General features: G+C 50.4%; 1 protein-coding gene across 5 annotated transcripts in view; it reads right to left on the bottom strand.

The window, feature by feature from the left end:
- Window positions 1–1761: 1761 nt before the first annotated feature.
- Mef2d (myocyte enhancer factor 2D) overlaps window positions 1762–26758 on the bottom strand; it is a 34556-nt gene continuing 9559 nt past the window's right edge. For 2 of the 5 annotated variants that reach the window (XM_090340735.1, XM_090340736.1), the window contains exons 2-12: window positions 18960–19147; window positions 18268–18471; window positions 15823–15960; window positions 14633–14843; window positions 14348–14404; window positions 12602–12792; window positions 11920–11940; window positions 10615–10744; window positions 4131–4368; window positions 3417–3726; window positions 1762–3098 (exon numbers count right to left, since the gene is read on the bottom strand). In XM_090340735.1, the coding sequence (XP_090196861.1) occupies window positions 3087–3098; window positions 3417–3726; window positions 4131–4368; window positions 10615–10744; window positions 11920–11940; window positions 12602–12792; window positions 14348–14404; window positions 14633–14843; window positions 15823–15960; window positions 18268–18471; window positions 18960–19013 (1566 nt within the window). In that variant the 5' untranslated portion in view covers window positions 19014–19147 and the 3' untranslated portion in view covers window positions 1762–3086. Of the gene's footprint in view, window positions 3727–4130; window positions 4369–10614; window positions 10745–11919; window positions 11941–12601; window positions 12793–14347; window positions 14405–14632; window positions 14844–15822; window positions 15961–18267; window positions 18472–18959; window positions 19148–26758 lie in introns of all 5 variants that reach the window. The other 3 variants (XM_090340737.1, XM_090340738.1, XM_090340739.1) reach the window with 3 other exon arrangements.

Here is a 26758-nt window from a genome sequence, read left to right as displayed (position 1 = left end):
GAAGGGGATAGACACACACACACACACACACACACACACACACACACACACACACACACACACACACACACACACACACACACACACACACACAATTTGTCTTCATGAGGCAGAAGGGAAAACTGGTGAATATTGAAACAAGAACTACAGGGGTCTCTAACCTAACCCCACCATGTTTAGTGGTGGCCAAGCTCAGCCTAGAAAAGTGGGCAGAGTGATGGTGGGGATAGCCTAAAGAAGCCAGTCATTTGATGTTTATTGAGCACCTATCATTTAACCATTCACTCATTCGGCATTTATTGAACACCTATTATGTACCTGGCACTGGGCAAAGCTCTGAAGAGCACATGTGCACAGGACTACACCCTGGCTTCTTTTAAAGCCCTGATCAAGTTTTTTGTTGTTTTTTTCCCCCTTCAGTGCTCAGGATGAAATTCAGGACCTCACCCATGCTAGGAAGTGCTCCACCACTGCGCTACCACCTTAGTTCCATCAATTCTTGAAACTCCTATTTTGTTTTTTTTTGTTTTTGTTTTTTTTTTTTGTCAGTCGTGGGGCTTGAACTCTGGGCCTGGGCACTGTCCTTGAGCTCTTCAGTTCAAGGCTAGTATTCTATTACTTTGAGCCATAATGCCACTTCTGATTTTCTGGTGGTTAATTGGAGAAAAGGGTCTCATGGGACTTCAGTGCCCGGGCTAGCTTTAAACTGTGATCCTCAGATCTCAGCCTTCTGAGTAGCTAGGATTACAGGCGTGAGCCACTGGATCCTGGCGGAACTTCATCTAAGAACGTTAGGGAGAGGTGGGCCAAAGTTCTTGCCTAGTGAGCAAGTGAGGCCGTGAGTAAGGAAGATCACTGTGCAGGTGGAGACAAAGCTTCAGGGAGAAAGAGGACTTAACTTTGCTCTGAAAGTAGAAAAGAAAAGGGAAACTCTAGGAAAGGGAACTGAGTGTCAAGGTGCTGGGACTGAGTGGACGCTGTGTGTTGAAGCAAAGGCTCTTGGAAGGAAGCCCTGGCAGAGGTAGGCTGTGGGGAGAAGTAAAGTGGGCCAACTGCCAAAGGCCCCTAACTGTAGTACAAACACGTCCAAGCTGAGGGCAGGAATAGAAGCGAGTGGGATCACAGAGCTTGGAAGCCAGGGCTGAGGGGCTGGCATAGCCACCTGTCCTTCTGTAAACACACATGCAGCCACACAGATATAGACATGCCCTCGGAGCTCCAGTCACACTGTCACCCAGCCAGGCTCAGAGGCACACAAAGGTACACACTCCCTGCAACCATACACACATACATAAATAAAAGGGTACACTACACCCAGACACATAAATACCAGATGCCCTCATGAGTATACTCAGGTTGTGTGTGGTCACACACCCCTCTGCTTCTGGCTCCTTCCTTGCATCTAGTGTTGAAATACTGCAAGAGGGTGGGTCATAGGCAGGCAAAGACCATCATCCACTAAGAAAAATGGATTTTTGTCGAACTCTATGCTCCAAATGGGAGCAGTGCCTCCTGGGGCAGAGGCTGGGCTTGTGTGGAGTGGGGAGGGAGGCCTGCTGGCCTAGGCCAGGCCCTTGAGGGCATGTGGCAGTATAGAACAGGTCAGGGCCCTGACCCCTCCAGTTTGATCTCTAATCCAGCCCGAGTCTCAGGATTCCGTATTTTCACTGCCCCTGGGCCCCTGCCTGCAGCCCCACTGAGGAGGCAGCAAAGCGGGCACACTTGGAGAGGGGAAAGGAGCAAGAACAGCAGAAGAATCTCATCTGTACAGTACGGGCCATTTGAGTCATTATTATTACAATATACTTTGACAAAAATAGAATCTCATTTCATATCAATACAACAACAACAACAAAAATCCCAGTTTCCTGGACTGTTACACTGCTAAGGTTTTCCAAAGGTTGCTATTTACAATTACAGTAGCCAAGAGGGAAGGTGGGGTGCAGCTTGGAGGTGGTGGGACGAGGAGGTAGCGAGACAATGAGGGTGCCAAGAGCAGGGAGCTGGGGCAGCAGGAGCAAGGAGGGGGGCTGGGGAGGTCCCTGGACTGGTGGACTTCATCCATGGGGGCCTCCTGTCTCTGCAGACCACCTCAGTGTCTACTCCTCTGGGTAAGTGTGCAGGGGACAGGAAGTGCCCTCTCCACGCCTGCCCCACAGATGGAAGGCTCTAACTCTCAAGCACCCCAGAGGAGCCGAAGGCTGACTGGCCCAGCCCTAAGGCTACCTCACCAGAGTTCCTCTCCCCCATCTCCCTGCACTTGTGGCCAGCGTATGAGGTTGGGGTCAACTAAGGTATGGGGAGCTATTGCACTGTATCTTAGAGAAAAAGCTGGGGGAGGGAGAGGACCCCAGTTCATCCCTTGCCCAGCCCTCTGTCCTTCTCAGCCCTCTTCTCATGGCTCTGTCTTTATCTTCAATGTGCTAGCAGAGTGGCCCCGCCTCACAGCCCTGTCCCAGCTTCAGATTCCCAGGCAGCCTTCGCAGCACCACATACCTTGGGGATCAGAGTGTGTGTGTGCAGAGGAGGTGGGGCCAGGCTTGGGAACAGGCCTGTGTGCCTCCCACCATGTGGACAGCCCAGAAGCCTCTTCACATTCCCCTTGAAACACAAACCCACCAGCAAGCCAACTTTGGGGTTCAGTCTGTGGTATGGGTTTTTGTAGTTTGGTAGTTTTTTGGTTCTTTCCCTCTGTCTGGGGGATGGGGTGGGAGGGCTCCACATGCAGGGCTCGGCACCTCTCCTTTCCCAGGGCGTACCGGGTCCCCCACCCCCTTCCTGCAGCATATGTGTACAACGTGCAAAGTGACCCCCCCTTCCCGCAAAAAGAGAGCCCCCACCAGTGAAAATGGTGGGGGTGAGAAAGAGGGGATGAGAACATCCCTCTCTCCAAAGCGAGAATCCAAATTAAAAAAAATATATAATAATAATAATATAATAATTATACACAAATGTAACCGTCAACAGGACATGGAGCACAAGAAAGGAAGTGGGGGTCGAGCGGGAGGAGCCCAGGACAGGGAGGGGTGGGCGGTGAGATTGTCAACTCTTCATCAGGGAGGCTGAGAGGAGGGGGTAGGGAATCGTCACTTTAATGTCTGCGAAGAGAGGAGATGGAGAGGGGATGTGAGGGGCAGCCCGCCTTCAGTGTGCACCCCTTTCCCTCTCCTGTGGCGCCAGGGCTCTAGTGCAGGGCCAGCTGGGGTGTTCATCAAGCACGGGGCTGATGCTGGAGGGAGGGGAGATGGGCCTTTGGCAGGGGAAAGGGGAAGGTGGTGCTGGCCCCAAAGGGCTGGTGAAAGGACTACCCGGCCACAAGGCCTCTCAGGTGGGAGAAAAAAACAGGTTTGGGGGCACATGGGGCAGTCCCTGGGTGTAGCAGACACTGGCAGACAGGAAGGGTGATGCTACAGTACCCAGGTATCAAGCCGCATCCTCTTCACAGCCGAGCCCTCAGCCTCTGGCTCTGGGGCTGGGCGCAGCAGGCCCAGTGTGGGCCCGAAGTCCCCCCGTCCATCATCCCGGTCCCCCGTCTCATAGGATGCCCCTGCTGGGCTGCTGAGACTGTCACCAGGCTCAGGGCGGGCAGCTGGGAACACAGCTGGAGGAGGCGGCGGCGCAGGGCTGCGCTCACGGCTTGGGGACACCGGTTCTGACTTGATGCTGATGTGGGGGTGGGTTGTGACCGTGAGGGCAGCACCCACGTGGGGTAAGGGGCTGCCTGGGCTGGAGGCAGGCAATGGGGATGGGGTTCAGAGTAAATTACAGAGCAAGTCACAAGACCGAGCAAGAAAGCACAGAGGTATGAAGGGGGAGAGGGAGAGAGACACATGGATAGAGACAAGAGGGTCAAAAAGGGGGGAGAGAGGGAAATAAGTCATATTAGTCCCATTCTGTCCCACGTCACCTTCAGTGCCCAGTGCACCCTCCACCCCGCATCCTCCCTTGGCTAGCTGGAGGGAGGGGCCCAAGCTAAGCTGTCTCCTGAGTCTTCGTGGGCCTAGGGCTACCACTTCCACAACCTCATGTGCTATCTATGGAATACAGACAACCTTGGAGGGGACCCGTTCCCCAGAGGGCCTTTTCCCCACCCCCTCGACATCCCTGTGGGAAGTCTCCTGAGGACTCACATGAGGCTGCTGAGCGATACGGGGACCAGGTGGGGCTGTTGCTGAGGTGGCTGTTGCGGCTGCTGAGGCTGCTGTGGCTGTGGCTGTGGCTGCTGTGGCTGCGGCTGTTGTGGCTGTGGCTGTGGTGGCTGCTGGGGCTGCTGGGGTTGTTGCCAGGCGGTCACATTGCCTAGCGACAGTCCCCCAGGTGAGCTGAAGGCTGGTAAGGAGGAGAGCTCTGCACTGGTCAACTGGTAATCTGCAGGGGAAAAAAGGCAGGGAGGAACTGAGTGGAACACCGAGAGGGCCTTGCAGGTGAGGGGCGGGCGGTGTCCAACCACTTATGTGAGGAGCCAAGAAACGCATAAGAACTCAGTGAAAATGGCATTCAGAGTTAAAGAAACACAAGTCAGTCATCAGATGGTGCTGTTTTTTGTTGTTGTTGTTGTTTTTTGGTTTTGGGGGGATTTTTTTGCCAGTCCTAGGTCTTGATCTCAGGGCCTGGGCACTAACTATCCTTGGGCTTTCTCAAGGCTAACGCTAACACTCTACCACTTGAGCACAGCACCACTTCTGGATTTTTCTGTGTATGTGGTACCCAGTAATTGAACCCAGGTCATTATGCATGCTAGGCAAGCACTCTACTACTAGGCCTTGTTCCCAACCCCAAGGTGCTGTTTTTCTTAAACAAGATAAAAAGACATGATTTTTAACATAATGTGGAACTTAAAAAAAAAAAAATCATTTGTAGGGCTGGAGTGCTAGCCTTGAACAAAAGAAGTTTAGGGACAGTGTCCAGGCTCTGAGTTCATACCCCAGGACTAGGAAAAAAAAAAATTTGTAATTAACACTTTTATAATGATAATTAAAACAAGATGTAAAGAAAGACAAGGCAAGGTAGGATGACAGATTGGAGAAGTCTACTATACATCTAACATCTCTTTACCTATTTTCTAGTTGCCTTTCTGAGGCTATAGAGAGCAGTGGGCCCCTGGAAGCAAGGCTGCCACCACCATCTCATTCTCTGTGTCTACAGATCACCCATGCTCAATCAGATGACAGCAGGGGTTCAAGCCACCATGCCCACAGACACAGAGAACATGTGTCAAATCTACTACCCAGTCCACACACTTGAAGCAGAGGAGCAATTGGGGCCTGGGGGAGGGGAAGTGGACCAGGGACTGAGGTGGTACAAAAGCACAAGAGGGAGCCATGTACCTGTGGCTCATACCTGGAATCCTAGCTACGCAGGAGGCTGAGATCTAAGGACCGCTGTTCAAAGCCAGCCTAGGCAGGAACATCTATATGACTCTTAGCTCCAATTAATCACCAGAAAAAGTGGAGCTGTGGCTCAAAGTGGTAGAGGTCTAGCCTTGAGCACAAAAGCTCAAGGACAGTACTGAGGCCCTGAGTTCAAGCCCCATGACTGACAAAAAAAAAAAAAAAAGCAAGAGGGATACTGTTTCATCATTTACCCAACAATCTGATGCTGTCACAGCCTGTTTGGGACAGTCTAGAGATGTCATTCCTGAGGCTAAAGAGATGCACACTGTGAGAGCAGGAGGGACATACTAGCAAGAGGGTGCCCCTCCACTCATCCTAAGCTATGCTGTTTTGCCCTGAGTTGAGGTCATTTCCTTCAGCTGTTTCTGCAGGGAAGATGGTATTACCTTGCAACACAGCAATAGATGAAAGGCATGAGTCAAACTTCCTGGCTATTTCTTCTACTGACAAGCCAGCTGTGTGACCTTGGGCAGGTTACTTACACTCTGCTTAGAAACAGTAATCCTACTCCTTCCTACCTGTAGTGCGCTGCACAGCACCACTGCTGGGAGGACTAAGGCCACAGAAGACACACAGAAGGGTGTCCTCCTGCTCACAGTAAACATTTAAAGATTTATATATTCTAATGTTACGAATGAAGCCCCTGCAGTCCCAGGTCACAGAGAAGGCTGGTGGCAAGAACTTGGACAAGACCCCAGAATTCTCTTATTACATAGTTCTCTTTGCTAACTTTGTAGTACTGGGGTCTGAAACCAGGGCCTCAAGCCTGGTAGACAAGTGCTCTACCACTTCAGCCCTATCTCCAGCCCGTTTTTTTTGTTGCTTTTATAGTTATTTTTGAGATAAGATCTTGTGATTCTGCCCAGGCTGGCTTACACTGTGACCATCCTACTTATGCCTTCCAGGTAGCTAGGATCACAGGCACACATTCCCTATTTGTTGGTTAGAACAGGGGACCTCACAAACTACCCAGGCTAGCCTCAAACCACAATCCTCCCTAATCTTTTTTGTAGTTGTTGTTTGGAACTCGTCCTGGGGCCTGAACACTCTGAGCTTTTGTGCTCAAGCCTAGCACTCTATCACTTGAGCCACAGCTCCATGTCCAGCTTTTTGGTGATTAGAGGTAAGAGTCTTTGAACTTCAATTCTCAGATCACAGCCTCCTGAGTAGCTATGATGATAGATAGGAGCCACCAGCTCCTTGGTGGCTCCTTCCTAATTTTGATCTCTGCCTCCCAAGTTGTAGAAATAATTTATATTTAAAAAGCAGAGGGCTGGGACGGGGAGTTTGGCCTAGTGGCAGAATGCTTGCCTAGCATGCACGAATACCCGGGTTCGATTCCTCGGTACCACATACATAGAAAAAAGCTGGAAGTGGTAGAGCTCTAGCCTTGAGAAAGCCCAAGGACAGTGCTCAGGTCCTGAGCCCAAGCCCAAGACTGGCAAAAAAAAAAAAAAAAAAAAAAGCAGAGGGCTGGGAATGTGGCTTAGTGGTAGAGTGCTTGCTTAGCATGCATGAAGCCCTTGGCTTGATCCCTCAGTACCACATAAACAGAAAAGGCCAGAAGGGGTGCTGTGGCCCAAATGGTAGAATGCTAGCCTTGAGCAAAAGAAGCTCAGGAACAGTGTGTACAGTGTGTAGACTCTAGCTAAATAAAATGGGAGGGACCGGAGTGTAGCCTATTGGCAGAGTGCTAGCCTTGAGCAAGAAGTGTCCAACGATAGTACCCAAGCCCTGAGTTCAAGCCCCAGGACTGGCATAAATAAATAAATAAATAAATAAATAAATAAATAAATAAATAAATAAATAAATGGGAGCCCAGAACTTATTGTTTTGTTCGTTTTATGCCAGTCATAGGACCTGAACTCAGGACTGGGGTACTATTCCTGAGCTTTTTTGCTCAAGACTAGTGCTCTATCACTTGTGCCACAGCTCCACTTCTAGCATTTTTGGTGTTTAATTGGAAAGCAGAGTCTCACAGATTTTCCTGCCCAGGCTGGTTTCAAACCATGATCCTCAGATTTCAGCCTCGTAAAGTGGCTAGGATCACAGACATGAGTTAGCAGCTCTTGGCCAGAACTGATTTTTTTTTTTTTTTTTTTTTTTTTTTTTTTGCTGTTGTTGTTGCTTTGTCTTTTAAGAATCAGTTTTTTGCTTTTTTTTTGGTTGGTTGTGGGGCTTGAACTCTGGGCCTGGGCCTAGGCCCTGTCCCTGAGCTCTTCAGCTCAAGGCTACTGACCTACCCCTGGAGCCACAGCACCACTTCTGGTCTTCTAGTGGTTAATTGGAGGTAAGGTTCTTATGGACTTTAGTGCTTGGGCTGGCTTTGAACCACAATCCTCAGACCTCAGCCTCTTGAGTAGCTAGGATTATAGGTGTGAGCCACCATGCCCAGCTAAGAACGAATTATTTATTTATTTGTCAGTCCTGGGTTTGAGCTTAGGGCCTGAGCACTGTCCTTGGGCTTTCTCAAGGCTAGAGCTCTACCACTTGAGCCTCAGCACCACTTCCAGCTTTTCTCTGTGTATGTGGTACCGAGGAATTGAACCCGGGTCTTCATGCATGCTAGGCGAGCACTCTACCACTAGGCCAAACTCCCAGTACCACAGAATGAATTACTTTTAACTCATGTTTTACATACATACAAGCCAAGCCCAGAAGACAGTGCCTTGCCTGAGGTATCTCAGGGAATATACAAAAAAGACCCAATTCTTGGCCCTGCCATGCTCACTAACCACTGTGTCCACTGGGAAGCTTGGATCCTGAGAGCTAGGAGGAACTTGGCCCTGGGCCACTTGGCTGCCCCCTCGGTCTGCTCCCAGAACCTCCACAGCCAGATCTCTCCAGCTAGTGTCAACAAGGGGCCAGGCTCATCTCTTTCCCAAAACATTACCACAGCTACATCATCCCCAGCCAGAACTTGAACAGAGGCCAGGACTGTAAACAATGAACAACTGAATACCCATGTGTCACTGAAGTTTTCTTTGTACACTGAGGGTCACCTGAAAACACCTGCTCTCAAAACTGAGGTGGCTTAGATACTCCTGCAGCAACAACTGAAGCCTGGGCTGCTGAGACCATATGAGGAAGCCCAAAAGCTTCTCTACAGGGTTCTGAGGACAGACCCAGGGCAGAAACTGTTGTCACACCACAGTGACAAGTAGGAGCCCATAAGGCTGCCCAGCTAGCACCTGTTCCAGGCTCACTAACACCAACTAACTCCATTCCTGTTTCACAAAGACTGCTGGAACCAGAAAACTGCAGAAACCACCTGAAAATAAGACTAGGCTGCCCTCCACCAAGTGTGCAAGTCCACCCTGCCTCATTCCAGCCTGAAGGAGGAGATGGCTTTTCTTCTTGACCTGACCCTAATAGCACTGGAAAAGCCTCAGTCCCCTTGTCCACAGCTCAGTCCACAGGAGGCCACGTTGATAGCAGTCCCCTCTGAGCTTTGAGGCAGTAACCTGGAAGTGGGTTGCAGGGGGTGCATACACGAGGAACAAAGAGCTCACAGATGTGTGGACAGTACAGTTTTTACTAGCATCACACATAGTCTGGTCTCAGTGGGAAGCAGATCCTCCAGTTCTCTCAATTGCCACTAGGGCTTTCTTCCACCCAGGCTGGAATGTGTATGTGAATGTGTAATGTGTATGTGTACTGGTGCCTGTCCCTAGCCTGCTTCAGCTCTGGGATGGGGCTTGGAAATAAAGAGGAAAAGAAGTGGAGTCTCCTGGTTTAGAATACTCTCGTCACAGAAACAGCCCTAACAAAATGCTCACGAGAGACCTGGGGGAAGACAAAGGTTTCCTTAGCGAGAAAGAGCCCACTGAGCACAAATGCTGTGAAACCAGGTGGTACTCCATTTCCCCGCCGGGAAGTCCCTTTTGATGCAGGAGCCTGGATGGTCAAGTAGCAGGCTGTTCTGGAGCAGGTGTGAGTGGGCAACACAGCTATGACAGCCCTAGAGGCCCAGAACAAGCTAGGCACTAGGTGTCTACCCAGAGGTACTGAGACCCATGTACTCTAGACTCTTTCATCATCAGACCTATCTTCTCAACTTCATCAGTCTTCTGCATACCTACCTCCCCTTTATGGTTCTACCACCAAGTCAACATGGGGGGAGGGAAGGAGTTCCCTTCCTCCTCTACCCTTGGCCAGGATGCAGACACGTGCACTCTGACCATGTTTCCACTGGCCAGCTCAGCCTTATTGTCTCCTCTTCCTCATCCCTACCTTCTCCTTCCCCAGGAAGCCTTGTATATGCCATGTCCATTCCCTACTGCTTGGGGGTCTGGGAATGTGGCTTAGCTAGAGTGCCTAAAATGCATGAAGCTCTGGGTTCCATTCCTTAGTACCACATAAGCAGAAAAAGCCAGAAAAGATGCTGTGGCTCAAGTGATAGAGTGTTAGCCTTGAGCAAAAGAAGCTCAGGGATAGCACCAAGGCCCTGAGTTCAAGCCCCAGGACTGGCAAAAAAACAAAAACAAAAACAAAAAGCTTGGTTGGCCTAAATCATTCAGGTCAAGCCACCTCTGTTCCTTCTCCCCCAAACTGGAAGCTTCCTTCTTTCCTCCATGAAGCTCTATATTAAAAATAAAGGATGCCTACTTAAGTTTTAATTTTAGATAAAATAATACATTTTTTTCTAGCTTAAATATGTCTTTGGGGCATATTTTAGCATAAGAATGTCTACATAATATACATATCACTCATTTTATGTGAAATTCAAGTTGAACTGGACATTCTTTGGGGAGAGAGGAAGATGTGAATTCAGTGTTTGGGCCCTGTCCCTGAGCTTTTGTACTCAAGGCTAGTGCTCTACCACTTGAGCCAGAGCTCCATTTTTGGCTTTTCTGGTAGCTAATTGGAAGAATATCATAGGCATTCTTGCCAAAACTGGCTTGGAACCATGATCCTCAGACCCCAGGCTCCTGAGTAGCTAGAATTATAGGTGTGAGCCAGTAGTATCCAGTGGAACACTGTTTTGAGTCCCAAAATCAATGGCCTTCCTCATTTTAGGGTTTCCCCAGTATATCTAATAATTTCTTTAAATTTTATTTTATTGCTGGGATGGTGTACAGAGGACTTGCAGTTACATTCATCAGGTAGTGGGTACATTACTTCTTGAACATTGTTACCCCTTCCCATGTTTTTCTCTAATAATTTTTCTCCTTTGGTAACTCACCTGTGCCAAGTGTACCCAAAGATGTCACACACTTACCTGTGTTGTAGGCAGTAGGCATGGAAGAAAAGGGGAGGCCCTGGCTGAGTAAACTCGGCGTTGCCACGGAAACCACTGGGGTGGTGAGCGAGTGGGTAGACTGGGAGACCCCAAGGCGCTGGGCATTATTCTGTAAGAGAAAACTAACTGTCAGGAGGTGGCAGTTGGATGGATGGGCTGCCTTAGGCTAACTGTCCATACTAAAGTGGGGTCTTCAAATTCCAAGGCCAAGGTGCAGTGCCTTACCATGAAGGCTCCATGAATACCCATACATAATATGGTGCATAGACACTAAGAGCCACAGAGAGAAATGTGTGCACACAGATTCATTCACAACTGCATGCATGCAAAGGAAACACCAGCACTGGTCCTGGTTTTCAGGCAAAGGGAAAAAAAGCAAGAGACACTTTCTTCCTGTGGCCAGGTCCTCAGAGTTTACTCTCCATCCATTGCACAGCAGCAGATGCCCCGGAAAAACGTATGCTGGCATCTGGGAGGGGAATGTGGGGCCTGGAGTGGCGTGTGCCTGCGTGTATGCATACACGTGTGTGGGGCTGTCAGCTCCATCTGCCGCTGAGTCACTTGTTTATTCCAATTCAACGCTGAGGCCGAAACTGCTGCTGTGTTGGCCGCCAAAGTCTGCCTGCCTTTTCCAGCTTCTCTGGCCTCCCGTCAGAGAGCTGGGTAGAGAGGAGCCGCCCCATTCCTGGCTGCCGGTAAGTATGGAAGTGTGAGAAAGAGGAGGGAGGGAGGAGAAAAAGAGTAGCTGTGTCTGGTGCTGGGAGCTGGTGAGACAGGCTGCACAAGGACAAAGGGAAGGCAGGGAGGCCTCCACTAAGGACAACTCCAGCTTTGGCTTGGGCATCCATTAGCTACCCCAGGAAAACTGCCTTCCTTGGACATTCCCTCTTAAAGATTAGACTCCTGTTCTAGAATGCTGAATGGGCCTAAGTGAAGTCATAGGGCTAGTGGGATCCAAAGCTCTAATTCAAGCACCAAGGTCAGGAACTCTGAAGCCTCTGGCTCCTTTCTAGATACACATACACACGTTTGAATGAATGCAAATCCCAAAGACATCCATGCACACACGTTATACATGCGAGAATATCAACCCCTCACCCGGCCCCATTCAGCTCAGTCACCCACTTGGCACCAAGCATAGCTCCAAGCCAATACTCAAACACCACACAACTATGCATACAGGTGAAAGGAGAAGGCACAAATACGCTTCATGCTGCAGGACTGCACAGTAGTGGGCTAACCCAGAACTCAAAGGCACTGCAAACATCTCAGCGCCTCACTTACCAGGTCTAAATGGTCCTCAGTCTGGGAGCAGAAATAAAACCAAGTGGATGGTTCAGTGTCTGGTCTTTACCTTTCCCCCATCACCATCCATCCACCTTTCTGTCTAAGAGTAGGATGCTGTCCCTGGCCCGTAAGGACAGAGCTCTCCTGAACTCATTTCCAGAAGACCTAGATTCTGATCTTAACCAATGATCTGGTCCCCACTCCCCTATCATAATATGAATTCTTTCTAGTACCCTCCCCTGCACAGAACCTTTTCCCACCTCCTTTCCTTTCCTATTGCTCCCCTTAGGCTGATATTCTATGGTCCCTCATAAAAGGGTCCTGGGGAAGAAAGAGCTCATAAAAAGCCTTGCTTCCAGGTACTGGGAATGTGGCTTAGTGGTAGAGTACTTGCCTACCATGCATGAGCACTGGGTTTGATTCCTCAGTACCACATAAACAGAAAAATCTTGAAGTGGTGCCTGTGACAAGGGGTAGAGCACAAACCTTAAGCAAAGAAACTCAGGGACAGTGTCCAGGCCTGAGTTCATGTCTCAAGAGTGGCCACAAAAGAGGGGAAAAAAGCCCATTTTCCATGATGTCTCGTGAGAAGTCCTGTGACTAACCTTTACTACTACTACAAATTTCCTCTTCTCCTCTTCCCCACTCTCCCCCTGCGTCAGCCCTGATACCCACTCACCAAGTGATGCATTAACCCTTTGCCTCCCTGGGAAGTGATGACCCGCAGGTCAGGCTTTCGGCTGGGGGCTCCAAGCTGGGCGCTGTGGGTAGGTGGGGGTGGTGACTTGGCAGGGATGACCTTGTTTAGGCTGTTGCCATTGGCCACAGGGAGGAGGCCAGGGGAGGCTCGAGCACTGACATAGCCATTTCCTGCAGAAGTGAAATAATGAGAGGGGAAGGAAAAACATCAGTTTGGCCCTCAGCTCTGTCAAGTACCTATGGCTAACACTCCTGTCACCTAGGACTTCTGAAAGTCATGTTCAGGCTCTGAGTGGGGACAAAGCTATCTGAGATTCCCTAAAGCTTTCCTGCCCTGTGAATAAGAGAACACCCTTGAATTTAAACCAAAGCCACAGTTCTAGGGGGAGCATTAAGGCTGGAGGGTAGAACTAGAAAACAATCCCTGTCCTTTGCCTCGTGATGGACAAGGAAGAAGCCCTGTGGCCTAGCCTCTTCCCACTACCTCTCTAGAGGCAGTCTATCCAGCATTCTCAATTCCACAGTCTATCCCCAAACAGGACCCACAATGAGCCTCTGAAGAGACTGGTCACCAGGACTAACCACTCAGGACTGATCCCTTTGCCAGGAGCTGCGGGATGCTCTGACTGGGATCAGCACATGAAGAACTGCCGACAGCCTGAGGAAGACAGGCCATTTGTTGGGGGTGATGTTGTTACTGGCTTTAAGGAACTGATGACACAGCCACCACCATAATTAGACTAGTAATAAGAGGCATAATAACTATCTTTTACATCTATTCCACACTCCACAATGTACACAGGCTTTTCACACACATATTATCTCATTTAGCCCTCACATTAACCCTGTAAGACAGACAGGACATGCATCAATAGCCCTGTATACAGAAGAGGAAACTTAAGCCTGGTTGAGAGGCGTAATGACTTGTCCAGGGCCACACTGCTGGCTGGAGGCCAAGCAGGGCTGTAACTTGTTTCCCACATGCTGCACTCAAAGGCCTACAAAGCAAGGTATGAAAGCATTTCTTTTACCTTCTCTTGGAAAAAAGGGGGTATTCATTCATACCCCCCATTCCCTGTTGAGTTGCCACTGAGCTGGGACCTTATGAGGTTCAGAGATGTGAGGATGATTGAAGTCAGAAAAATGCCACCACACTCTGTCCCCTAAGAGCATACTGGTACCCTAAAAGTGTGTGGCTTCCTTCCATCCCAAATCCCAGATCATTCCGGGAATGGCAGGAATGTCAGGGTGACGTCAATAGTGACATTAGAAGTCACAGCCACCCAGACGGATGGCACACAGAGCAGGAGGGCTGTCAGCTGCTGGGAAGAGGAGGAGGGCTCCTATATGCGTGCCTGCCTGGAAATGCGCATCTATGCCTGCATATCCCACAAATGGGAAAGCCTGTGCACATGGGAACGCACGCAGGAGTCTGTGCCTACTGTTCCTCTAGGCAAGGCCAGACACTCCCATCCTTCAGATCCCAACCACACATCCCTATTCAACCAGAATATCTTGGGTTTTCTGTTCCAACTAGAAATGTTGCTCCATTCTCAGCTTTCTTAGCCTTTTCTAAGCCTTCAACTCTGTTGATCATCCAACACCAGTCACTTACTAGACACCAAAATTCAGGGACTTAGAAACCTTCTAACTACATCTGATTCAGGCCCTGTCATCTTGCTCTCCTTTAGCTCATTTGACCTGAGACCCTCTCTCAGCCACTCACCGACAGGGCTGGGGCAGGCTCCATTAGCACTGGTGAGGTCTCCCCCCAGCATGGCCCCTGGGAAAAAAAGCAGAACCATGATAAGCCAATAGCACAGTGAGTCCCAAGACTCGCTGTGTGGAAAAGGAACCCAGGAAAAGGGAGTCCTAGGCCTTTCCCTCAGGAGCCACACAGATTTGGAAGTGCTATGGTGAGTGAAGGAAAGATTCCCTGTTGAAAATGAAATGCCAGAGGCCCTTTTACATCTCATTTCTACCTCACCTACCCATTTTCCAGTCCACTCACCTGCACTCGCTGGCCGCTGAGGCAGACCTGGAGACACACTGTTCCTCTGTAGTGCTGGCTGCTGGGGAGACAGGAGCCGTGGGTCTGTGAGGGATGATGTCACCAGGGAAGGAGTGACCAGAGAGCTGCTGGGATTGCTGAACTGCAGTGAGCTCTGATTAGACACAGGCACCGTGACTGGCATGGCAAAGTTGGGAGCTGGTACAGCTGACTAGACAGAAAGATGGAGGGTAAAGTCAGGCCAGGTTGACCCTTTCCCTAGACACACTCACCCTGGGAGGGCAGGCAAGGGGTTTCTGGTTTCTGGGCTATGCTGCTAAAGCAGCAGCTTGAGCTCCCTGGCCTGGGTCTTCTGGCAGCCCTGCCTGCCTTTTCCCATGGAGGTGGGAGCACTGTGGGATCCAACTATAGAGGGCAAGGTTCTGCTCACTGCAGACAAGACCAGGGTACCCCCTAGTAGAGACAGGTTAGTCCTCAGCCAGGCAGGACACACTGGGAGCAGGTTAGAGGCCCTGAGGACAGCCCCAAATTCACACACACAGCTGCTAAAGGACTGTGCCACCATCAGGACATTACTTCCCTGACACCCTTCCATCTGACCTGCTGCAGGGAGAGTCTGCACCCACCTCACTGCCTTCCCCTTTAGGAGTGTCCACTTCCCTGAACAAAGAAGAGTAGGGCCACCAGAGCAGCCCAAGAGGGCTCTCCCTAAAACAACCTGATCCAGAACACACTCTACTTCTCTATCCTCTAAGGACATGTCATCTGCGTACTAGTGAGGAGGACATTCCTCAACCCTTTGACTTGTGCTCCATCTAAGATGGGTCTCAGCAAGAGCCAAATGCTTATCACAGTCAAAGCTGGGAATTCCTCAGTGGTCACCACTAGTCCCAGCCATGGCTCAGAGCAGAACATCCATCAGAGGCGGCCTGGGCTGGGCCGGGCCAGAAGCCACACCATGCACCACAGGGAGGCTCTCCTCCATGCGACTACTCACGGCCAGTCTATAACTCTGCATCATTTTATCAAACTCCTCGTCTATCTTTTTATATTTCTCCTCCGTCTGGGGGGTCAGAGCAAACACCTCGTCCACCTCAGGGCTCTCACACTCCCTGTGCTTCTTGTGCAGCGCCTGGGGGGAAGGGGCCGGAAGGGGGGGCCGACAGAAAGAGAGAGTGAGTGGGGCTCACCCCATAGCGCCTGAAGAGCCCGTCCAGCTCCTCACTGGCGCGCCGGTACTTGTCCTCCAGCAGGGGGCTCTGTTCCAGTGAGTCCTCCCCGTCAGGCTCGGGGCTGTCGCAGCCATTGAAGCCTTTCTTCCTCAGGGTCTGTAACCGCACCACTTGTCAGCCAGCCAGCAAGGGTCCTTCTTGTCTCACCTCCCAGTTCCTTCCAGCCCTCCCTAAGATCCCTATTCCCAGCTGCTCCCAGCTCCTTTATCAAAATTCCCTCCCTTCCCATGATAATACTCCTAGGCCCATGTGACTGGGGTATAGACATCAGGCTTCCAGTGACTGCTGAGAGGCTGGTGCACTGGCTAACCAGAAAGCCAAGAGGCCAGAAGGCAATGTGCCTTCTGATTGGGTTGGGTATAGTCAGTGGAGATTGGCCTATCCCAACCAGAAAACACAGCTCATAAGAAGAGAGAACTTGGGATAGGGACAAAGGCAGAGGAACAAGATGAAGAAGCAAAAAGGAAACAAGCACTTACTGAGCTCCTGTTGTTTACCACCTCACACTGTCCTTGTCCAGAGGCCAAAGCTTCTTACATGAAATTTACCTGCCACAGTGACCTCCACAAAGTAGAAGTATATACAGTATGGGCTGGTAGGAGACTCAAGATTACATTCATATATGGAATGCTTCTTTTTCTTTCTTCCTTCCTTTCTTTTTTCTTTTTTTAGGGGGGGGGGTATCCTGGATCTGGAACTTAAAACTCAGATCCTGGGCACTGTTACTGAGCTTTCCTTCCTCAAGTTAGCACTCTACCACGTGAGTCACAGCTCCATCCCCTTCAGGCATTTTGGTGGATAACTGGTGATAAAGAATCTCATGAACTTTCCTGCCCAGGCTTGGCTTTGAACCATGATCCACAATCCTCAGATCTCAGCCTCCTGAGTAAGTAGGATTATAGGCATGAGCCACTGGTGCCCAGTTTGGAATACTTTCACAAACACTTTCTTTTTCAAAATTAAGCAATGCCCACTTTCTAGTCTAGAGTAGATCTGTCTCTTCTAACATAAAAAGCAAGGTATTACTGAGTACGATAGCCCACACCTATAATCCTAGTTACTAAGGAGGCTGAGATCTGAGGATCATGGTTCAAAGCCAGCTTGGGCACAAAAGTCTGTGAGACTGTTATCTCCAATTAACCACCAGAAAACTGGAAGTGGTGCTGTGGCTCAAAGGGTAGGGTGGTAGCCTTGAGCTAAAGAGTGTAAGTCCAATGTCCAACAACAACAACAAAACCCAAAACACCAGGGAATTTTCTCCAAATCTTTGTGAGCAGGCCTCTGGCTTTCTGGATAGGATCTTTTTGTATTTTCTCTGCAAAACTTTATCAAAAGTACAGTTAGGCAGGGCACCGGTGGCTTACACCTGTAATCCTAGCTACTTAAGGAAGCTGAGATCTGAAGATTGTGATATGAAGCCAGCCCAGGCACAAAAATCCCTGTGAGACTCTTACCTCAATAAACTACTCAAAAAAGGTGCTGTGCAAATGATAGACTGTTAACACAAGAAGGCTCAGGGACAGCACCCAGAGTTCAAGCCCCAAGATGGGCAAAAGAAAAAAAAAAAAAAAAGTACAGTTAGGCCTCTTTAACATGTTTACAGAGGGTCAGGAGCATGGCCTAGTGATAGAGTGCTTGCCTAGCAGGCACAAAGCCCTGGGTTTAATTACCTGGAGTGGTGCTGTAGCTCAAGTGGCAGAGTGCTAGCCTTTAGCAAAAAGTGTCTAAAAGCCATGCACAATAGCTCATGCCTGTAATCCTAGCTACTCAGGAGGCAGAGATCTGAGGATCATGAGACTTTTATCTTCAATTAATCACTAGAAAAGGTAGAGCAGCAGCCTTGAGCTGAAGAGCTCAAGGACAGTGCCAAGGCCCTGAGTTCAAGCCCTAGGACTGGAGAACCGCCCCATTTTTGTGGAGGGGGACACACCACGACAATAAAGCCAAAGCATCTGGCTAAGACCACAGAGCTGAACTCCAAAGCTTGTGTCCTTCAACAGTTCTCAATGTCAGCTCTCTTCAAACAGAAAATAGAGCCACAGGGACCCACCAAGAAACAGAGATGAAACAGTTGAGACAGATACAAATAAGCAAACATAAAAAGAAGTCTCATGCAAGAGCAGACCAAAGGATAGAGAAAGCAGAGGAGGCTGAAACCAGTCTGAAAGAAGACAGAAAGGATTCTCTGGCAGACAGGAATACAGACCATCAAAGGGAAGAGGTGGAGTTGGAGACCTCACTTGAGAGCAGGGAGTCTCTGACCCTGCTCCACCTTGACTCTCTTTCCTCCTCCAGGCCTGGGTTTGCCTAAGAAGAGGTGGCTTTATATGTGTGTGCACAGAGGTGAGGATTACTAAGCGCCTGTGGATGCAGGCAGAAGGCGATTTGTACATGTGGGCCTACCTCGATGATGTCAGCATTGGTGCGACTCTCATGTGGCTCGTTGTATTCGGTGTACTTGAGGAGCACCTTGTCCATGTCGGTGCTGGCATACTGGAACAGCTTGTTGGAGTGGTTGAAGATGATGAGGGCAATCTCACAGTCGCACAGCACGCTCAGCTCATATGCCTTCTTCATCAGCCCAAACTTTCGCTTGGTGAATGTAACCTGCAGGAGAGTGGTTTACAGCCAGATCTAGCTCAGTCAAAGGTTGCCAGGAGCCCTTGTCTACAACTCTGTGTGTTTGGTTGCTGTCCCTAAGCTGTTCACTTCAAGGCTACCACCCTACCCCTTGAGCCACAGCTCCACTTCCCATTTTCTAGTGATTAATTGGAGATAAAGAGTCTCACAGTCTTTAGTGCCAGGACTGGCTTTGAACTGCAATCCTCCGATCTCAGTCTGAGGAGCTAGGATTACAGGCATGAACCACCGCACCAGCTTCCATGAGACTCTTAACTCCAATTAACCACCAGAAAACCAGAAGTGGCTCCGTCACTCAAGTGATTAGAGTGCTAGCCTTGAGCTGAAGGACTCAGGGACAATGCCCAGCCCAGAGTTCAAGCCCCACAACTGACCAAAACAAACCAAAAAAGGCCATGTAGAAGCCGGCTGACGCCTAGCCTCACCCAGCCTGTGAGAACCCAGGACTTCCTCACCTGTCGATTTCGTTCATCAGTGATTCGCTGAATCTGGATCTTTTTCCTCCCCATCTTTGCTGGAGGTCCTCAATGCTAGGGAGGGGAGGGGCTGATGGGTGGCAGGTCTAAGTGCACCTCACACTGTGCTCATGAAAGTCCTGGATTGGTGCTCAGTTCATGGTCTGTAGGACCTTATGCACAATATCCTGAAAGGCAAGAGTCACCAAGAGGTCTGTTAGCACCTGTACCACCAGCTTGCTCCTTGGAGATATAGGTAAAGTTCACAGCAACTGTGAGAATCCGGTGATATATATATCCCAACTTCAACACAAGACAGGCAGGCTACCTGAAACAAGACATGCCAAGCTGGGCTCATTTGGAGGCTCAGGACCCTGATCCAGGCTCTTGTCTCACCATCACTACTGCTGTTAGGCTCCAGATCAGACAAAGAACATAGAGCTCCTGGCTTCTTAGGGTCTTCACCCTAGAGCTTACTGTGGCTCCCCTGCTAACCCTCTGGCTTGGAACCGTGGCTCCCGCTCTGTATTCTAGTGTAGAGAGTACACTGAGGAATGCCTGCCTGGGTCACAAGCAGCAGCCAAGAGATGCTTGGTGCCAGCAGAGAATCCCAACTCTCAGCAGAGGTCCTCACATGGAATTGGGAACCCTGGAGAGGGGGGTCCCTACCATGGGGCTTGGAGCTACAGAATGCCAATCTCCAACCAGAGCTCCTCTGCAACTATCTGTTGTATTCAGTGAGCCTTAGCCTAAAATACTTATTTGAAGAAAGCTCTGCTGCTTAAACACTCAGAGACAGTTGACTATTCTAGACCAGAGGTCAGCAATTCTTTTTCCTTTTGCAGTACTGAGGATAGAACCCAAGGCCTTTCACCTTTCCTTTCCTTTCCTTCCTTCCTTCCTTCTTTATTTTTTTGTACCAGTCCTGGGGCTTGAACTCAGGACCTAGATGCTGTCCCTGAGCTTTTGTGCTCCAGGCTAGCACTCCACCACTTAAGCCACAGCTCCACTTCCGGCTGTTTTGGTGTTTAATTGGAGATGAGAGTGTCAGGTTTTCCTACCTGGCCTGGCATTGAATCACAGTCCTTAGATCTTAGCCTCTGGAGTAGTTAAAGTTACAGTGTGAGCCACTGGTGCCCAGTAAGAATGCTTTCTTTTCTCTTTTCCCTCTTCCACTCCCCTGCCCTTCCTTCTTTTCTCTCTTCTTATTTAGGGCTAATACTATGGTTTGAACTCAGGACCTATGCACTGTCCCTTAAGATTTTCCACTCCACTTTCAGCTAAAGTATTTCAGACTGCAGGCCATACAGTCCATTGTAACCATTCATTTCTACCATGGCAGTATGCAAGCAACTGAGTACAACAATGAACAAGTGGGCAGGGGCTGTTTCTTAGAAATACATGTACAGGGCTCACTCCTGCCCTAGAGACACTGGCCAGGTCTAGGCCACACACCAGTTGGAGTAGTTTTCCACTCTTTACTATTTAGCACTCACAATTGATGCATATGGGCAAGGGCCCTGGTAACCATTCTCAGAGCCAAGGTAAAAATATGGGAACCCAGCATTGTGCATCTCTGGAGGAGACTATGGAATGGGAGGGACACGTGGATGGTAGCTCAGTTTAAGTCAGAAAAGATGTATGCTATCAGGGTTTTTTTGTTGTTGTTTTGGTTTGGATTTTTGCCAGTCCTGGGCCTTGAACTCAGGGTCTGAGCACTGTCCTTGGGCTTTCTCAAGTTTAGAGCTCTACCACTTGAGCCTCAGCACCACTTCTGCCTTTTTTTCTATGTATGTGGTACTGAGGAATCAAACCTGTGTCTTCATGCACGCTAGGCAAGCACCCTACCAGTAGGCCAAACTCCAGGCCCATGCTATCACATTTGTATCGGGCCACATAAGTTGAATGGGCTCTTGGAGACCAGAAGGGCCCAGTGTGGGATGGAGATGACCTCAAGGACTCTCTAGCTCTATCAATAGGAATCTCTAAATCAAGAGTGGAACTTTCTTGAAGATGACAGAGGTAGGCATATTTGTTAAACCCATTCCAGTCCTGTCCTGGAAGGAGTCTGTCCCAGAGAAGTCCAGTCCTCCCCTCTGGAGTCACCCCTCATAAAGTTCCTGGCCCAGACAGCCCATTATAGAGTACAAGGAGTGGATTCTAGTGTCCATATGACCTTCCTCTAAGTTGGGCAGAGCCATAACTGAGATGACAAAAGTCTCTAGCCCCAGAACTCATGGCCAATGGCTGCTGAGCATCCCTGACTCTTTCTAGCACCACACTGTGGCCCCAAGATTCCATGGAAAGTGCTGAAGAATCTGGACCATCACAGGGCTGCTCCCTCAGGCTCCCCCAGGTCAGCTCTGCTCTGCCCTTCAGCATAGCTCTTTGCCCCTCCTCAAAGGCCCCTCTACCCTATCTTGCCCTGAAAATGTACCAGTCAGATCCTGTCACCTGCACCTAGGTCCTAGGACACCACCAGCAGCTTAACTAGCTCTAACTAGCCCAGAACCAGTGCCAGCCTGGCCCACTTCCTCTCCTATGACCCTCAACTCTCAAGACCAGTCCAAGGATTTTTGTCTCTTTGTGGGGACAATCTAAAATCTGCTTCTCCAGTTGCAATGATCTAGCAAAGATGGGAGGGCAAGGGGCCTAGGACATATAGGCTCTTTATTATATTTTGCGTTATTCTGAGACAGGATCTCTGTAGTCCCGGCTGGCCTTCAAGTTACCATATAGCCCAGACTCTCCTCAAAAGCATGAGCAGCCTACCTCAGCCTCCTGGGTGCACTACCTTGCCCAATTCCACCAAGGTGGATTCTCTGGCCTCATCTAGAATGGTAAGTGCAGGAACTCCTCTACCCCTCTGGCCCCCTCAGCTGTCCTCCTCCTCACTCTGCCTTCTTATCTGTATCTCACCACCCTTGTTCACAAGCAGTTGCTGAAATGTAATCTCAGCTTAGGGTCTGCACAATTGCAACCAAGCTGGAAGAAAACCTCTCATTGTTCTCATGATCCTCAAACAGCCACTCTTGAAGTCTTCTGGCATTTACCACAAACGTAAATAATTACAATTCTGTGCTTTTACTGAATGCCTGGCTTCCTTGTGAGACTGAAACTTCATGAGGGCAGGAGCTAGACCTGCCTTTTTCATATGCTATTGCCAGTGCAAAGGAGCTCAGGAAATACCAGAAGAAAAGATTATTTTGTTGTTATGATCATGTGGTTAAGTCCTTCTTGCAGTCTAACTTCTGTCAGTCTTACTGCAGTACAGCACTTCTCACTTTTATCATCAGTGCAATTAGAACCTTTCCCTACCATCTGTTCTTAAAGCTTATCATTTTGGACATCAACCACCCTCCAAACCACCTCTGTCACCCTCAGGTTGGCTAGTAGTCTGTAACCCTCCTTATCCCCAGGTTGGATGGCACAGAGGGTGAGACTCTAAAGTCTTCTAAGGAGCAGCCCTAAGCACATGGAGATGGAGAGGATGGGGTTGCTTAGGCAACTGTCTCCTGGCAACCAGCTCCCTGGCTGATCTCCTACACCCCCCCCCCACACACACACCCCCGCCTCATGCTGGGGGAGCTGGGATGTGAAAGGGATCAAGGCTGAAAAGGCAGAGAAGCCATAGAGATCCAATGAGTATCTTTTGACAGACAGAAGTCAGACCAGGCCCCTCCAGCCCTCCCCTCTCTAAGGTACCTCAAAACACTTTTGCTAATTCTGTGCCTCCCAGGTCCCTTTTTCCCACTCTGCTCTCTCTGTTGTCAACATTTCCAGAGGTGGGAGATGTTCCCGCCTTGGGCAGTCCTTCCTCCTATCTAACCACAGGCTCTCCAATAAAGCAAGCTCAATCTGTACTACCCTTTCCCTCTTCTGCTATCCATTCTACGTTGCCCTTGGGCAAGAACAATCACTCAACTGTGATACTGGAAGAAAGATGGCTAGAGCCAAGACAGGCACAAGGGACCCTAAACTGACCCTCTTGGAAGGGGTGGAGGCCTATCCTCTCCAAGCTTCCTTATCCCATTAGGAGATTTTAATGAACACCTGGACCTCCTTAATTAACCCTCTGCCTAATTACCTAACCAACTGCCAAGAGCCAGAGGCCTAGGCATCTGTTCTTCAGATGTGGACTCTGCTCTCCAGCCTGGCCTGGTCCTGCCTATTCTTCCTCTAAGAAGCCCACTCCAATGCCCTGGCCAGTGGCTGCTTCTTCCCTAAACTAGACTTGGCTCTGCCCACCATCTGCAGCCCTGGGCTTGGGAGTGCTTGACTATCAATAAGATGGGAATCACCAGAATTGCCTTCCTGTTCTGATGGCCCCAGGACCAACCCCATCAAACCCCAGGCACAGTTTATGGACATCATCTGTGTCACTACCAGTTGCCTTGGAAGGCCCCAGCTGCTTGCTCCAGACTTACCAACTCCTAGGACAGGGTAGGGCTGGAGAGGGGACTTCATGAGGAGATGCAGCCCAGGATTTATGGTAGAAGCAGGAGCAGCTGCAGGAGCAGCCCGATAGAGACCAGCAGGAAAATGCAGACCGAGGTCCATCTGACAATGGGGGGCTGAGGGGGCCGGAGAGCACTGGGGATCCAGAAGGGTCCCATAGATAGCCATTTTTCCAAGTTGACTACAGATCCAATAGGAACTGGGGATTATGTTTATATGCAAATGAGGTACAAATGAAATGCAAAAGGAACCCTAAAAGGGTCACTGGTTTGGAGGAAGTATGGGAGAAAAAATGGGCCCCTGCCTCCCCAATGTAACACCTCCCAGTACCTGAGCAATAGTCAAACCATTCTCAGGTTTCAGAATGATGCTATCTCAGTTCCTGTGTGAGGGACAGGGCAGCCCCCCTGGAACAGCAGCTGCATTAGGACTGAGCTGGGCTGTCCTTCCTGAGGAGCTACAGGACCTTTTCCAATTCTAACCTCAGTCCTCCCTCTGGTTCCTCAGAAGAGACCCACATTTTCTTCTCTATTCTCTTCTACCCCGATGGACCCTCTGTCCCAGTGGCCATGAGCCAGATTCAGAGCATCTGTTCCCAAAGTCCCCACCCCAGCGTGGGTCAAAATGGAGCAGATGCCCAGAGAGGCTGAGGGGGTGCCCTACATCCTAGAGCAATGGACTTCTTCCTCACAGTGAGAAAAGGATCTCTCATTAGGCAGGCCTCCATCCCTCCCTCCCAGGCTGCTTGGGGCTGCAGGCTGAGGACTGGAGGGGAAGGCAGGAGGTGCTGGAGACAGCTGTCATCCCTCCTCCCGCCCCTTCCCTGTGGCTGGGCTGCAGGGCATGAAATAAGCAGCAGGCGCTGGGGGGAGGGGGTGACAATCCAATCCACCTGTCACCCCCACAGTCAGGCGGCCTCAAGCAGCCTGCTCACTAACGAGGGAGGAGGAGGCGTGGGTGAGACAGACGTGGGAGGGGTGGTGGTGGAAGGGGACAGACACACAGACACAGGAAAAGAGACAGGAAAGTGGCAGGGAGGTCAGAGGCAGTGTAAAGCACAGACAAGGAAAGACTAGGAGAGCATGGCTGTCAGGTGACCAGACAGATCCAGAAAAGCTGTGAGTGGGCAGGCTCAGATCTGGACTCTGGTTCAGTGCTGGGCACCCTCCCTGCCCTCTGAGAACTTGTGGCCCAGCCAAGAGACAAGGAAGGTCGGGTCCCATACTTGGAGAGGGCCAGGGAGAGACAGAGGGATTCTCAGGGGCCTGAGAAGGAGCATTTAGGCTCTGCCAAGCCTCTGAAGAGCAGGCAGGCCCTTAGAGAAGCAGAGGTAGATTCCAAGACCCAAGCTGCCTGACTCGATTTCTGAGCTGTCCTCAATTCCCACCTGTCCCCAGTCATTCTCTGAACCTCAGCCCTGGGGCTGTCCCCAAAGCAGACACCAAGGCTGAGGACCTTTGGGCAACAGTGGATCCAAGATGAGCCAGTGACTCTCCCCAGGCCTCAGGCCAGGGTCCCCCAGGAAGTCCTTCTTTCACAGAGGCAACAGGGGTGGGGGTACTGCCCCTCTGAAGGCTGAGCAAAGGCAAAGCCCTAGGCTGCCACCATGGCTCCCCCCTCCTTACACAGCCAATTTTCAGGCCCCAGCACCCTAGGACTGGGTCTTATTCCTCTCAAGTCTCCCTCTCCCACTCTTGTTCACTGTTTGACTGTTCCTGCTCCCTCCCATACCAGTCACTTTTCTTCACCCCAATTCTATGGTCAGATCCCCAACACATGGCCCCAGTTTCAACCCTTCAAAGTTCAGTCTGGCAGGCTCTCTACCCCAAAACCTGGTTCCCACCATCGTCCCCTCCCTCAGGGACTCCCTTCCCCCAGCCAGCAGCTTCAGGGCTGGGCAGGGGCTATTTTTAGCCTGGGCACTGAGCTAATTTTAACTCACTGACAGGGGACCTGGGGGCGGGCTAAGGGGAGAAAGTCTAGGAAACCTGGGCATGGGTGGGGTGGTCTCAGGTCCCAGGCACCTAAAAACACAAGTTTGGGACAGGCACTGAGATTCTGACACATATAAGGAATAGGAGAGACCCCGGTATGGTGTGGGGAGCAGGGTCAGGAGCCCTCCCCCAGCTTCCGCTGGACAATTCTCCCATGCTCCACCCAAAGTTTCCGCCCTCTTCTCCCTGGCAAATCTCCTGGGATAGGCTCATCCTGTTCTCAGCTCAGGAGCTGCCTCTCTAGTGAGGGTCTGTCTCCAGAGCAAACTCCACTGCTTCCTTAGCCCAGCCTGTCCTTCCTCCAGTCTAGCTCTCATCCTTCCTGCTGCAGCTGTGAGTCTGTATGGCTGCCTACGAGTCTCCTATACTTCCCTACCAGTCAGCCTAACCTTCCTGGCCTCCAGGTTGTCTCCCCTACCACAGAGAAAGCTCCTAGAGCCACCAAAATGACCTTGAGAATCATTAGGGACAACAGGAGATTGAGTACTTGTAGAAAAGTGGTGGTGAATGAATGATGCCAGGCGATGATCAGGCTGGGACACTAGGCCTGGGTACTAGTCCCTGCTCCAACTCCTGTGTGACTTTGAGTCAATGCCCCTCCAGTATTATCCTAATGGTCAACATCACAGACAGTAAAGTTTCAAGGGCCTTTTCTGCTCAGAGGTTCTGTTCCCATGCTCTGTGGAGAAACTGGAAAGGAGTCAGGATGGTATGGGTCCATGGCAAGGTAACCAGAGCCAGCCTGGCTGACCCCTTGATTCACCAGCTGGAAAGAAAAGACAACATGAAGAACAGAGGTAGGAATGGGCTGACCACAGGGGTGCATAAGGAGCAGTCACCTCCCACCAGATAACCAAGAGCTGGCAAAGACTCATGACCAGCCAACACAGGTAGGAACCCAGGGCAGGCACAGAGGACCCCAAGAAAGAGGTGCAACAGACCCACCCAGTCACTCACATACCTGGAATACCACTCAGATCAGTGCTGGGGGCCTCTAAGGGTCTCTGTCATGGTCTGGCCCAAGGTCATTGCCATGTCACTGGTAGGGCCAGTTTCGAAACCTAAGCTGTGCCTTGTGTCTCACCCCACCCCAGCAGGCCTAGCAACAATGACTCACTACTGCTCATTTGCTTGGGGATTTGCATACTGTCTTTGACCTTATTCCTTTCAGCTTAACTTCCCATTCCAGGGCCTGGGTCACCCCTACCCAGAATCCCATGACATTTAGGAACCTCAAGTAGAGCTGGAACTCCAGACCTCCAGCCCATTCTTTCCCTCCAAAAGGCACCCTCAAATGTCTAAACATCCCCAGTGACTGGCCTAGAGCTCAGGCCATCCAATTGGTCC

The sequence above is a fragment of the Megascapheus bottae genome, chromosome 10 (genome assembly GCF_031878675.1).
Source record: "Megascapheus bottae isolate mThoBot1 chromosome 10, mThoBot2.hap1, whole genome shotgun sequence".
Classification (NCBI taxonomy): Eukaryota; Metazoa; Chordata; class Mammalia; order Rodentia; family Geomyidae; genus Megascapheus; species Megascapheus bottae.
Note: the sequence above shows the minus strand (reverse complement) of the source record. Positions and strands in the feature narration are given on the sequence as shown.